This window comes from Aricia agestis, chromosome 2, assembly GCF_905147365.1.
Source record: "Aricia agestis chromosome 2, ilAriAges1.1, whole genome shotgun sequence".
Lineage (NCBI taxonomy): Eukaryota > Metazoa > Arthropoda > Insecta > Lepidoptera > Lycaenidae > Aricia > Aricia agestis.
In genome coordinates, this window is record NC_056407.1 from 20,982,197 (window position 1) to 20,995,344 (window position 13,148).

The 13,148-nt window shown below is 36.0% G+C and overlaps 1 protein-coding gene across 2 annotated transcripts in view; it reads right to left on the reverse strand.

Annotated features, from left to right (window-relative positions):
* Positions 1 to 13,148, reverse strand: part of LOC121739332 — a 50,649-nt gene that overhangs the window by 23,768 nt on the left and 13,733 nt on the right. For both annotated transcript variants that reach the window (XM_042131736.1, XM_042131727.1), the window contains one exon: positions 6,161 to 6,340. In XM_042131736.1, the coding sequence (XP_041987670.1) occupies positions 6,161 to 6,224 (64 nt within the window). In that variant the 5' untranslated portion in view covers positions 6,225 to 6,340. The remainder of the gene's footprint in view (positions 1 to 6,160; positions 6,341 to 13,148) is intronic.

A 13,148-nucleotide genomic window follows, 5' to 3' on the forward strand; every position in this document is an offset into this window, starting at 1 on the left:
TATTGTATAAAAAATATATAGAAGAAAATCCAAAACAAAAATTTAAAAAGTACTGTACTTTTATTTACAATTTGCAAAGACCAAATTAAAATCTATTTTTGTATACCCGAACCTATAAAATCCATACTAATATTATAAATGCCAAGGTCTGTCTGACTGTGTATACTGTATATTATATCTGTTACCTCTTCACGCCTAACCAATTTTGCCGAAATTTGGGATGGAGGGAGATACTTTGAGTTCCGGGAAAGGACATCGGATACGCGATAAACAAATTTTGGCGCAACGGGGTTACGGGCGTCATCTAGTAAATTATAAATGTATAATATAATACGAAGCAAATAAAATTATCTCTGATTGAAGCGTGGGATTGCAGGACATGCGTCTCTAACTCTAGCTAAATAAGCGTAGGACGTTATCTAATCTCGACTGAACAGTCGAAGTACTAGTGTTGGTAAAAATAGCATTAGCAATAATAATTAATTGTTAAATGCCCATTAGCAATAGTTAAAATAATCGTACTTGCTAAAAATACGATTGCTAATATCGTGCGCAGCAATATTCTGCGTTCATGAAAAAATTCACGTCCGCGCTGTTTATAACTGTTAAGGAGTGAGCGCACTGAGACGAGCCGTGCCGGGGCTCAGCATGCCGGGGCTCATCGCAAAAATCCGCCTCCATACAATTTGTATGGAAGCGGAAATCCACTGCGCCCCGACACAGTGTGCGATACGCGCATCCGCTCCCATACAAATTGTATGGAGGCGAATCTTTGCGATGAGCCCCGGCACGGCCCGTCTCAGTGTGCTCACTCCTTAACAGTTAGAAACAGCGCGGACGTGAATTTTTTCATGAACGCAGAATATTGCTGCGCACGGTATTAGCAATCGTATTTTTAGCAAGTACGATTATTTTAACTATTGCTAATGGGCATTTAACAATTAATTATTATTGCTAATGCTATTTTTACCAACACTAGTACTTCGACTGTTCAGTCGAGATTAGATAACGTCCTACGCTTATTTAGCTAGAATTAATAATAAATATAATCCTCGCCGCGAGCGGTGCAATGCGAACCGAGAATTCACGATGCCACGTTTTCAGCAAATAGCAAAGCAAAAATTAATGGAATTAATAGAATATAGCATTGATTCCCATCACTACGAAGTACACAATAAATACAGATAATCCACCCTAAACCTACATTCGGATCAAATGCCCTAGATGTCGGATCAAGACCTATATCTCGCAGGCTCCCGAGGATTTTATGAATACAAATACTTCTATCGAAATAATATTCAATTCCAATGGTAACGTTGATATTCGTGTTTTGAGACGCAAAATGATGATAGTATTATGAAACTTTTAGTAAATTATCAAGTATTATTTTAGTATACTTTTATTAGTTTAGAAAACGTCGCTTGCATTGAAATTTCTGGTGAGCCTTTTTAGGGGAAAATAAATAAATATTTTACGTTTGAATATCGATTAACTCGTAAAATACAACGAAAAGAATAAGCAACAAATATGAGTATGAAATACTAAGCCTAAATAGGCCATCTTTATATCTAGATTTCCCCCAGGCACGCATAAGTCTAGAAGTAGCAAAAGTATACGATAAGAAAGGATTTCCAAACAAAGTTTTCTATTACGTCTAAGAATACGAACCACCTTTTGGTGACCTTGCAATAAATCCCACTATTCCCTTGTGATTTGATCATAAAATACCGTTATATCCACGTAACTGAGTAATTTACGACCCGTCAAAGGTAATTGTGACAGTAACCTTACAACATTTTTCCTATTTTCAGACCTTTATTAAATAATAGATGTACTTGTAGATAGGGCTAAGATTTGTTATCACATTAAGATCTTATAATAACGTAGTTTTATAGGATTACGTTCAATTTTAAAACATTGCTTTGTCTCTAATTAACACCCTCAACTCCGATGCTAGAAAAATCATTAATGGCGCGGAAATCGTACATTTTTGCGGGATAAATGTATACCTTGTCCGTTCTCGGAACTCAAAGTATCTCCATACTGAATTTCAGCAAAATCGGTCCAGTTGTTTGGGCGTGAAGAGGTAACAGGACACATTTTCGCATTCGTAATATTATGGCCGCGCCACACCGGAAAAACGTAAACTTTTCAAGCGATACTATTGTATTGCAGTAATGAAGATAAAGTTTAAAATCATATTATGACACTGAAAGTGCTCGCCTCGCCGCTGCCATTCCGGTGTAGCGCGGCCCTTAGTATGGATGGTTGGTGTAATGGTTTAATGAATGTAATGAAATGAACAAACGTTATTAAAGCTAATAAACACTTATTGAATAACTAGATGACGCCCGCAACTCCGTTGAGTCAAAATTCGTTTATCGCGCGGGAACCGTACATTTTTCCGGGATTTAAAGTATCTATGGAGCATCTGCGCATGGGCGCAGAAAAATCGGTTCAGCGGTTTGGGCGTGAAGAGGTTAAAGACAGACAGACACACTTTCCCATTTATAATATTACACTACTAATGTATCTATTACATGTTGGATTTTAATATTACTAATATGTACTTATTACATTTTGGATTTTTTCAATTTTACTTATCATAGTGGAAAAACGCAACCCAGCAAAACAACAATTTCCATAAATAATTTGGAAGCGTTGCTTACGTAACAATAAAAGCGAAGTTTGAGATAAACAAGCAGCGTTGCACCGATATTTCATATTACCGGTTGAAACTAGAAAAATCCATCTCAAACCTGTGTTATGCCTTCTGGCGATTGGCCAAAAATGTTTCAATGATGTCAGCCTTTGCTAGTTTATGTCATCAATTACAAATTGCAGCGAATACGCGGGAATGTGAAATGGTGATGCAATTTGACTTACGTACTGATACTGAATATTTTCACATTCTTCGATTTACGAATGTTGTTTTTGCGTACCTACTTTATATTGCTAATCGATCTTTTTTACAATCTATACAAAGGTATTATACAACAAAGTCGCTTTTTTTCCCTCATGTCCCTTTGTTCCCTTTACTCTTTTAAACTACGCAACGGATTTTGATCGATTTATTTCAGTGTTAGATAGCCCATTTATCGAGGAAGACTAATAAGAGCGAAGAAATAGAGGAAAATGTGGAAAAAACGGGGAAAATTATTTGAAAGGGCTAACTTGAACGCGCTAATCTCAGGAACTACTGATCCGATTTGAAAAATTATTTCAGTGCTAGATAGCCCATTTATAGAGGAAGGCTATATAGGCTACATTTTATCACGCTAAGACTAATAGGAGAATGTGGACGAAATGGGGGAAATTATTTAAAAGGGCTTATCTCGCGAATTAGACCAAATTATTAAAATCGATAGCCTATAATCCTTCAGATTATAGGCTATCGATTTAAATATTTTTTTCAGTTGCTATCGATTTCAATCATTTTTTCAGTGGCTATATATTTTATACCCGTGCGACGCCGGGGCGGGTCGCTAGTAGGATGATAATATTATACTGAAATGCCTTTACGCAAGACGACAGCGCTAGCACAGTCAGTAACCAAAAATTTTTGTTCGAAATTTGAAAACTTTTCTGTTAATATTCTGGATATGACGTGTGTCGTCTGTCGTCAATATGTAGAATTTTGGTCGGAATATTTAGTACTGTATAGTATTATTATGAGCTAGAAGCGTTCCCTGCTCCAACCTTTGCCTAAGATTCCTTATAAAGTCTTTGAGTAAATTACTACGTCAAGCAGTAGTAAAGATAAAACATGTTTATGTTAGGTTAGTTGCACTCGCGTCTAAAAATAAACGTTATACTTTAAGGGTGGGTTGCATCAGAGGCGTGGTTAAAGTTAAAGTTATGGTCAAAGTTATGGTTATAGTTAAGGCTAACTTTAACCTTAACTTTGACCACAGAATTTGACAGATGAGAGCTGGTCCGACAAGGCTATAAATGAACGTGGGCGGGGGCGCTGCTGGAAAAGGACAACTGTCAAAAATTGCGTTTTTGTATGATGACAGCGTTAGTTCCTTTTTTCGCCACGTTCATTTAAAGCCTTGTCGAGCTCAAGGTTATGGTTAGGTATAGCGTCCATTTTTGACCTCAACAAAAGATTTGACATTTTGCATTGTAGTTATAGTTAAAGTTACAGTTATAGTTAAAGTAAGTTGGTGCAACCCACCCTAAAACTCTAAAGTAATGATCACTTTTGAGTGGGTTTACATTATATAGGTATTTTAAAACAAATTAAAAGCGTAATACTTAAATTTCGTCCCTCGTTATTATGATGCAGAAGCGAATTAAATAGCAGTTATTAAGCTATGAGATTGTTGACAGTCATCTCGTAAAATTTTATAACCTCTTCATTTTTGGCCCCGTATTGACGTTGCTTTATAGAAACAGTACGTTTATAACTTTGAACAGGTCAACTAAAATAGTAAAATATTACCTCGTTTTCAAGAGTATCGTTAAATCAAAATTTTATTATTAGCTGGATTCGGTTTTCGCATGGGAACTTTTGGCGATAAAAACTGCCTCCGTAGTAAATTTAATCAATATTGGTTGGGCGTCAAGTGTTTTTAGGGTTCCGTACCCAAAGGGTAAAAACGGGACCCTATTACTGAGACTTCGATGTCTGTCCGTCTGTCCGTCTGTCCGTCTGTCCGTCTGTCTCCAGGCTGTATCTCAAGAACCACTATAGCTAGACTTCTGAAATTTTCACAGATTGTGTATTTCTATATAACAACAAATACAAAATAAAGTTAATATGGGAGCCCCTCCCATACAACAAACGTTATTTTTTTGGTCTTTTTGGCTCGTAATCTATAATGGCCACATAATATACTTACACTTGAAATTTTTACAAAATCCTCAATTATAGGTATATGTGTACTTTAACATTTCATAGCAAAATTAAAAAATAAAATAAATAATTAAGGGGGGCTCCCATACAAAAAACACAATTTTTTCCATACTTTCGCTCTACACGGAACCCTTCGTACGTGAGTCTGACTCGCACTTGGCCGATATTTTTACAGAGAGTTTGGAATTACGTGTTACATATTCTCAAACCACTAAACCGACAAACACATTTCGCAATTATAATATTAATAATATGAATTAAAAAATCTAAACATTTTGTTTTAGAAATAAAAGAATGTAGCACAGAGTAATCACTATATGCTCTTTATAATTAAAAATCCCCATTCACGAGAGCAACAATAGATCCAAAAGACGACGACAAAAACACCATTAATGGCCGTGATACAAGTGTCTGTTGCTCGCATGCCAGTAGCTTGCACACTTGTGTGCAAGCATTGTACAAGATAAGTTATTTTGAGACATATCTTATACATAAAATTCTCGTATTACAATGTTAGGCCGCGTACTCCTCCGAAACGGCTTTACTGATTTTAATCAAATTTTATATGCATATTCCCTATTCAGTGGGTCTGAGAATCGGCTACTGGGTACTTTTTATATTGATATAAGTGCATATTTTGTTGAATAAATAATAGTAAATTATTACAACTCGAGACCGACGGCGACCATTGTTTGTGTGGGATAACGATGGACGTTGCCATGGTGACATATACTTATTTAGTCACTCCAATAAAATAATACGGGCTAAAATTTGGGCGAAATACTTTAAATGGCATATAAACGTTTGCCGGGACAGCTAAAGCTTGACCGCTGTAGAGTCGACCCTCGTAGCATGCTCGTAGCATACATAGCTTTAGTCATATTATATTACATTTACACATACATTACATAACACGATTGATTTAGAAAATGTTTTGTCTTTGGTAGATAAATTATTATAAAATAAAAATCACCTGTTTTTTTTTAATGGCGAAATGGTTCGCGCATCCCTGACGGATTGGGGACATCAGCCGGGGTATGTGGGACTCTCAGAGAAACTACCCACTAAAAGCCATGGTGCTCCACTCCACGCTTAGGTACGCATAGTTCGGTCAGTTCAGTAGTTGATCAGTTCGGTAGCTTGGGCGTGAAGAGGTAATAGACAGACAGACACACTATCGCGTTTATAAAATTAGTATGGAATTTGGATAGTATAGATAAAGACAATACAAAGTCAGTTATACTAATCGACTGAAAACTGTTAAAGTATTTGCAAAAATAATTCATATTAAGCACTTACCATATTCCAGAAAAAATAATGGAAGGGCTATTCTGGTCCACCATAAAACTGTTAAAGGCATCATTGCCTTTGGTCTTTTCTATAGCACCATCACTTTTTGACCACTTTTCGATATAAGTTCACAGAATCATAATGTAAAAGTTCTGTATTGGTTCTTTAAGAAAAATCCATGTTAGTTATCTGAAAAGAAAGAAAATTATGTCATTCAATCATTATATCAGCGAATATAATTCTAAATCTAGTAAAAATTCATGTTCGAAGTCTGTAATGCTTTATTATAATGAAGGTACTATCAGAGAAGTTAATTAATAGTTGATTTTAATTATATTCGTACTATAATATTCGATGATGAAATTAAAATAAAATAAATAATTAAGAGGGCTCCCATACAAATAAACATTATTTTTTGGTTCTATAACGGTACAGAACCCTTCGTGCGTGAGTCCGACTCGCACTTGGCCGATTATTTATTGTTATTAAATTTTCTGAACGTGAAATAACAGTTTTCACAACCAATTATTAGTCTACGTTGTCGCGAACGGGTTTCTCGTTCATCGCTATGAAACAGCAATCTATATATTTTAAAAGTTGGATAATTTCGACCAGCTGCTTGGAACTAATTAACTTCTGGCTGCACACTTCACGTTAATTACTTCAATACGATGAAGATAAAATTAAAATGATTTTATAAGACTTTGTCCAAGGATATTGCATGCATATATTAAGGGCGCGTATTATATCAAATTGCTTTACATGATCGTCTGTAATATATCAATATTAATGAAAAACGGAATGTTAAATTAAGATGCAGCAAACTTCAGGACTAACACTAGTGACTGTGACTACGAGTATGTTACTCAAAAACTCGATAGCATACAATTTTCTCGATAGAAAAAAATTGAGAAGTTGCTTCCAAATCACCTCTAATTAACACGTTAAACTGCTAGTATTCAAGTAATACATTAAAATAAAGCTTGAAACTTTTTAGTATAATTACATTATAGATAAGGCAGGGATTATGTTACATATTTTTTAATAACTTAATAGGTATCCTTTAAAAAAAAGAATACCTATAACTGCCCGCTAACTTGGCGCTGTTTCCGCGTCGTCCTTTTTCACCTGGCATATGAAAGACGTGTGTGAGTGTGAAGAGAGAAGGTTTATTGGGTTGGTCGCCCCCTTAATAGTTTCATGGTAAGGAATATGACCGACTTTTCTTTATTATTTAAAATACGTTTTCTAATTTTTCTTTTTGTGTTGTTGGTAGCATAGTCTGTAGTAGTAGATACAAAAATATCTGGCTTTGATGGAATATGAATTTGTTCGTTGGAGATTTTCAAGCACTAAAATACAGCGAAAATAATCTCTAATAAAACTCGTACACATAATACCTCTATAGCTATATCCACACTGTGCACTTTCATCTTCAATTTTCGTCATCAACTTTCATATTGGCGCACTCAATAATTGATTGCGTCAAGGAACGCAACGCCAATATTGTCATTTGTCAGAGGGCATGCGTCGCGAGCACGTTCGCTGTTGACTGCGCTATAACGCATCACGCATGCCCTTGACGAACAGAAAAAGGCACAGTGCGGTCAAAGCTTATAAGGCAAGCCAACATTAACTTATCCTAGATGAAATTTAGAAACAGCATTTACATAGGAAATAAAGGGAAAGCAGCTATTTACACATTTAATAAACTAGCAGTGTTCAGCTTTATAACCGGGAGAGCAAATTTAAATAGTTCGTAATATAAACAAAACGTCCCGCCATCTTAAATATTACAAAACGATAAACAAGAAAAGGTACAGCAGCATTCATTCTTCCTTTGTTATAAATTTCATATAAACCAAGGGAAAAAATTAATACCCGCTCAAAGTCGAATCCGACCCAACTTTGCGTTTCTTACATTAATAATTAGGGTTATATAAGTGTTTCAGTATACGAAATACTAAAGCAAAGAGTAAAATCTTTTCGAAAAGTGAAAGCTACGTCTGAAAAAATATTCCACAAGCGTATCCTTTACAGTGTACATTTTACTGGACACCTAGTCTATATATATAAAACTCAAAGGTGACTGACTGACATGGTGATCTATCAACGCACAGCCCAAACCACTGGACGGATCGGGTTGAAATTTGGCATGCAGGTAGATGTTATGACATATGCATCCGCTAAGAAAGGATTTTGAAAAATTCCAACCCCAAGGTGTTCAAATAGGGGATGGAAGTTGTATATAATAATACTTCTTAACGCGAGCGAAGCCGCGGGCAAAAGCTCGTATATGATATTATACATTAACATATTCTTTTCTATTATGTACTCGGTGAACATGATAGACTGACTAGAGTATTGTTTGTAGCCTACGAATAATAAAAACTAAGGAAACGTAACTCGCACACTCCAACCGTTTTGAATTTGGTTCCTTTTCGCACACTAAAATATGACAATAGCAACGAAACACTAACACTCACGAAATAAAGCCGCTGACATTAATTGTCACTTCTATATACACAAAATTGTGTACCAAATACATGCATAAAGTATGTATGTTACTCTTCCTAATAAAAAAATCTAAGGAAAAGTAACTCCGTCGAAAAACATGCTTTTTTTTAATGAAATAAGGGGGCAAACGAGCAAACGGGTCACCTGATGGAAAGCAACTTCCGCCGCCCATGGACACTCGCAGCATCAGAGAGCTGCAAGTGCGTTGCCGGCCTTTTAAGAGGGAACAGGGCAATAGGGGAGGGCAAGAATGGGAAGGGAAGGGAATAGGGGAGGGTAGGGAAGGGAATAAGGTAGGGGATTGGGCCTCCGGTAAACTCACTCACTCGGCGAAACACAGCGCAAACGCTGTTTCACGCCGGTTTTCTGTGAGAACGTGGTATTTCTCCGGTCGAGCCGGCCCATTCGTGCCGAAGCATGGCTCTCCCACGTATAGATATGCTCTACAATACTTGTCAAAAATGTGTTACGTACACATTTCAATATATTTGCAGTAATTAGGTGGCCTTGAGCGGTTTAAGACTGACGTTACAATACAGTTCGAAATAATCGAAATTTAAAACGGTAATAGTATGGGAGTTACCTTTCCTTCGTTTTTATTATTCGTAGTTTGTAGTAGTGAAATCGATTTGACATTTCCCAATTACTGTATCTACGTAGTCTGTACAAACGCGTTTTTACTCTGTAACCAAAACAACGTGAATAGCTTTCGTCAGCGCTTTGTTACGGGACGGCCTCTAGTATTACTTTCGGTTAGATTTTCAGGCTATCGTGCTTGCGAAGGCTCAACCTTGTTAACCCATGACATGTCATTAAACTGAAACTATAAACCAGGTTTGCATGAAAACTTTAACCTGGTTCATAGTTTTTTGGTGGTAAATAAAAATATAATGCTGGCAGCTCTATTTTCAAATGGCACATTAGTTAATTGAATTTTATGATAGGTGCATTAATAATAATATAAAAATATTTAACAAAAGCAATGAACGATTTTTTATCGATCCTGCGTCCAGACTATATACCTCCGTGTGATACAAACGATTGAAATATTTTACAACTCAACCGTTATTTCGTTTACAACTCAACCCATCTTTCTCGTTACCTGTACAAACAACCTTCTTGTATGTGAAATCAATACAAATGTGACACAGAATCCTTTGCTCGAGGTCGTAAATTTTATGGCTTGAATATAACACAGTATAAGTAATAAACAGTATACCACTTTTTTATAAAACTTATTTTATAAAAAAAATGCTTGTTTGCTCGTTTGCCCTTAGGGGCAAACGAGCAAGCGGGTCACCTGATGGAAAGCAACTTCCGTCGCCCATGGACACTCGTAGCATCAGAAGAGCTGCAGGTGCGTTGCCGGCCTTTTTAAGAGGGAATAGGGTAATAGGGGAGGGTAGGGATGGGAAGGAAATAGGGGAGGGTAGGGGATTGGGCCTCCGGTAAACTCACTCACTCGGCGAAACACACCGCAAGCGCTGTTTCACGCCGGTTTTCTGTGAGAACGTGGTATTAATCCGGTCGAGCCGGCCCATTCGTGACGAAGCATGGCTCTCCCACGTCTATGAGCTTGAATTGGGCACACGATATTTCGTATTTTCAAGATAAAAAGCAGAACAAATCACGTCGCTCGCAAAACTCGTCTCTGAGTTGTATGAATTCCAAGTATACGTCTGAGTTACTCTACTGAATATACGTGTATTATGGTTAGAACGTTAAACTTCCCTGACGAAGGAAATATTTAGGTAAGAGTCTGACCGACGCTTCCTTTGCTTTGACTCGATTTACCTGTATTACAGGGTCGTGACTTCTAGAAATGATATTCTGTAGCTTTTAGAGTGAAAACCCGAACTTGTCAAAGGTTAAGCCATTCAGGAAACACGTAAGAGTCTGATATAGAAATACGTGGATTTTACGGTTTTGGGCTCATTTCAGTTTTAGACTTTATTCGTCCATATAACTATTGTCTAATTTAAACATTTAAAAAAATCCAGGTTATATTTTGCAAATGTAAAACAGATCAGAACTTATTGTGTATGTGTCTACGAACACCTAACAATTTTAGTACGGAATATTATAATATCTAGACTACTATAAAATTATATTACATATAGTAATATAATTTTATAGTAGTCTAGATATTATAATATTCCGTACTAAAATTGTTAGGTGTTCGTAGACACATACACAATAAGTTCTGATCTGTTTTACATTTGCAAAATATAACCTACTATATATATTATACTATATAATATATTATAGTGCGAATCCCAACGAGAATTATTTGTATTATTTTATTTATCAACAATAATATTATAATAAGTCCTATCTCAGGACTCTAAATAACTCGTAAGAATTTTATCAAATTGGTTCAGTAGGTGAGTTTAGCGGCGACAGACATTCAGACATACTTTCTCATGAATACTAATATTATAAAAGTGAAAGTGTGTCTGTCTGTCTGTTACCTCTTCACGCCCAAATCGCTTAACCGATTTTGCTGGGTATGGAGATACTTTGAGTACCGGGAAAGGACGTAAGACCCTTTTATTCCGGAAAAATGTACGGTTCCTGCGCGATAAACGAATTTTGGCACAACCTAGTTGCGGGCGTGATCTAGCTAATAATAATAATTATTGACTAACAATGGTCCATCAATAATAATTGTTAGTAATCGGCCAAGTGCGAGTCGGACTCGCGCATGTAGGTTCCGTACCATTATAGAGCAAAATTAGACCAAGAATTGTGTTTTTCGTATGGGAGCCCCCGTTAATTTTTTTATTTTATTTTAATATTAGTATTAAATAAAAATAATTGAGGACTTTGAAAAAAAATCAAATACCTGTTGTCATTATTGATATAGAGTAAAAAAGGCCAAAAAAATCACGTTTGTTGTATGAGAGCCCCCTTAAATATTATTTTTTTTTGTTTTTAGTATTTGTTGTTATAGCGGCAATAGCAGCACAATCTGTGAAAATTTCAGAATTCTAGCTATAGCGGTTCTTGAGTTACAGCCTGGAGACAGACGGATAGACGGACAGACATCGAAGTCTCAGTAATAGGGTCCCGTTTTTACCCTTTGGGTTCGGAACCCTAACTAGATGATTTATACAGCAGTGTGATAATAATATTATCACAAGGCTGTATAAATCGGTATTTATCATAAAGCACTAAATACCAGAGGAAACTAAAAGCGCTTAGCAACAGAGTAATCCGGATTTCGGTTCAGCCGCCGCTCCATTTTCGGCTCCAATGAGCTCAACCCGATCGTGATCCATTAAAAATAACTTTGGAACCACAGCCAATTTTATTTATTGAAAAATAAGGGAGTTTTAAAAGAGACAAACAAAATGGCTGTTGTTTAAGATATACGGTCGGTTACATGTTTAAGAATAATCGTTTAGGCAGAACAATAATTTATATGAATTATTGTTCTGCCTAAACGATTATTAATCAGAACAATAATTGATTGTACTGTCGGTTCTTGGTGGAAATTCATTTCGAACACAAATAAAACACAATATTACGTGCACTTTTTCCGCTTTAGTCATTAATTATAATAATTTTAGCTAAAACACGACGGGTTTCGAAATAATTGTCCTCACACACCCGATGATGAATTGTTTCGAAACCGGTCTTGTTTTTAGCTAAAATTTTTAATAATTAATGAATATAGTGCATTTAAAATTGGTTTTATTTGTGTTTAAACTAAAACAGTGACAGTTTGTTCCAGACTGTCACCGGCAGTATTTCCGGACCTATACGACCTGCAAACCTTCAAGAAAAGAGCGTATTCCCTCCTTAAAGGCCGGCAATGCACCTGCAGCTCTTCTGATGTTGCGAGTGTCCATGGGCGACGGTAGTTGCTTTCCATCAGGCGACCCGTTTGCTCATTTGCCCCCTTATTTCATAAAAAAAATACTCAAGTTATATTCACTTTGAATATTTTTACTTTGAGTGACTCAAATAAAGACAATGATCATTTTCTGGTCTATTCCCAGAGAATAAAAGTTTTTAAGCTTTTATTCCATCTAATAAATTAATAATTAAACGCCCGCAATGAAAGATTGAAATATATTTCAACTTTTTACTTAGTAAAGAAAGCAGTTGACATGAGGGATTAGAAAAGTAACTTTGTAAAACATTAAGCAAATTGAAGTTTCCAGTTTTCCAAATTTTTATTAGCTCGTCTCCAAATATTGAGTCTTATCCTAAGGCGAATAAAGTTGCAATTGGCTTGTAATTTTAAGCAGTTAAAGCACGTTGTTAAAAGTGTTTAAGTGCGTTGAACTTTTTCAGGGATAATTTTCTTGAGTGTCTTAAAGGGTTTGAACATTGTTCATTCTTACTGTAGATTATTTGCACAGGTCTGTTAACCCAAAGTTATATTTCACAAGTTTGTTCTTTGGTTTTAGTAACACTGAGTATTTAACTTTCGGGATTTAGTGTAGACTTTGAAGTTTAACGATATGTTTTC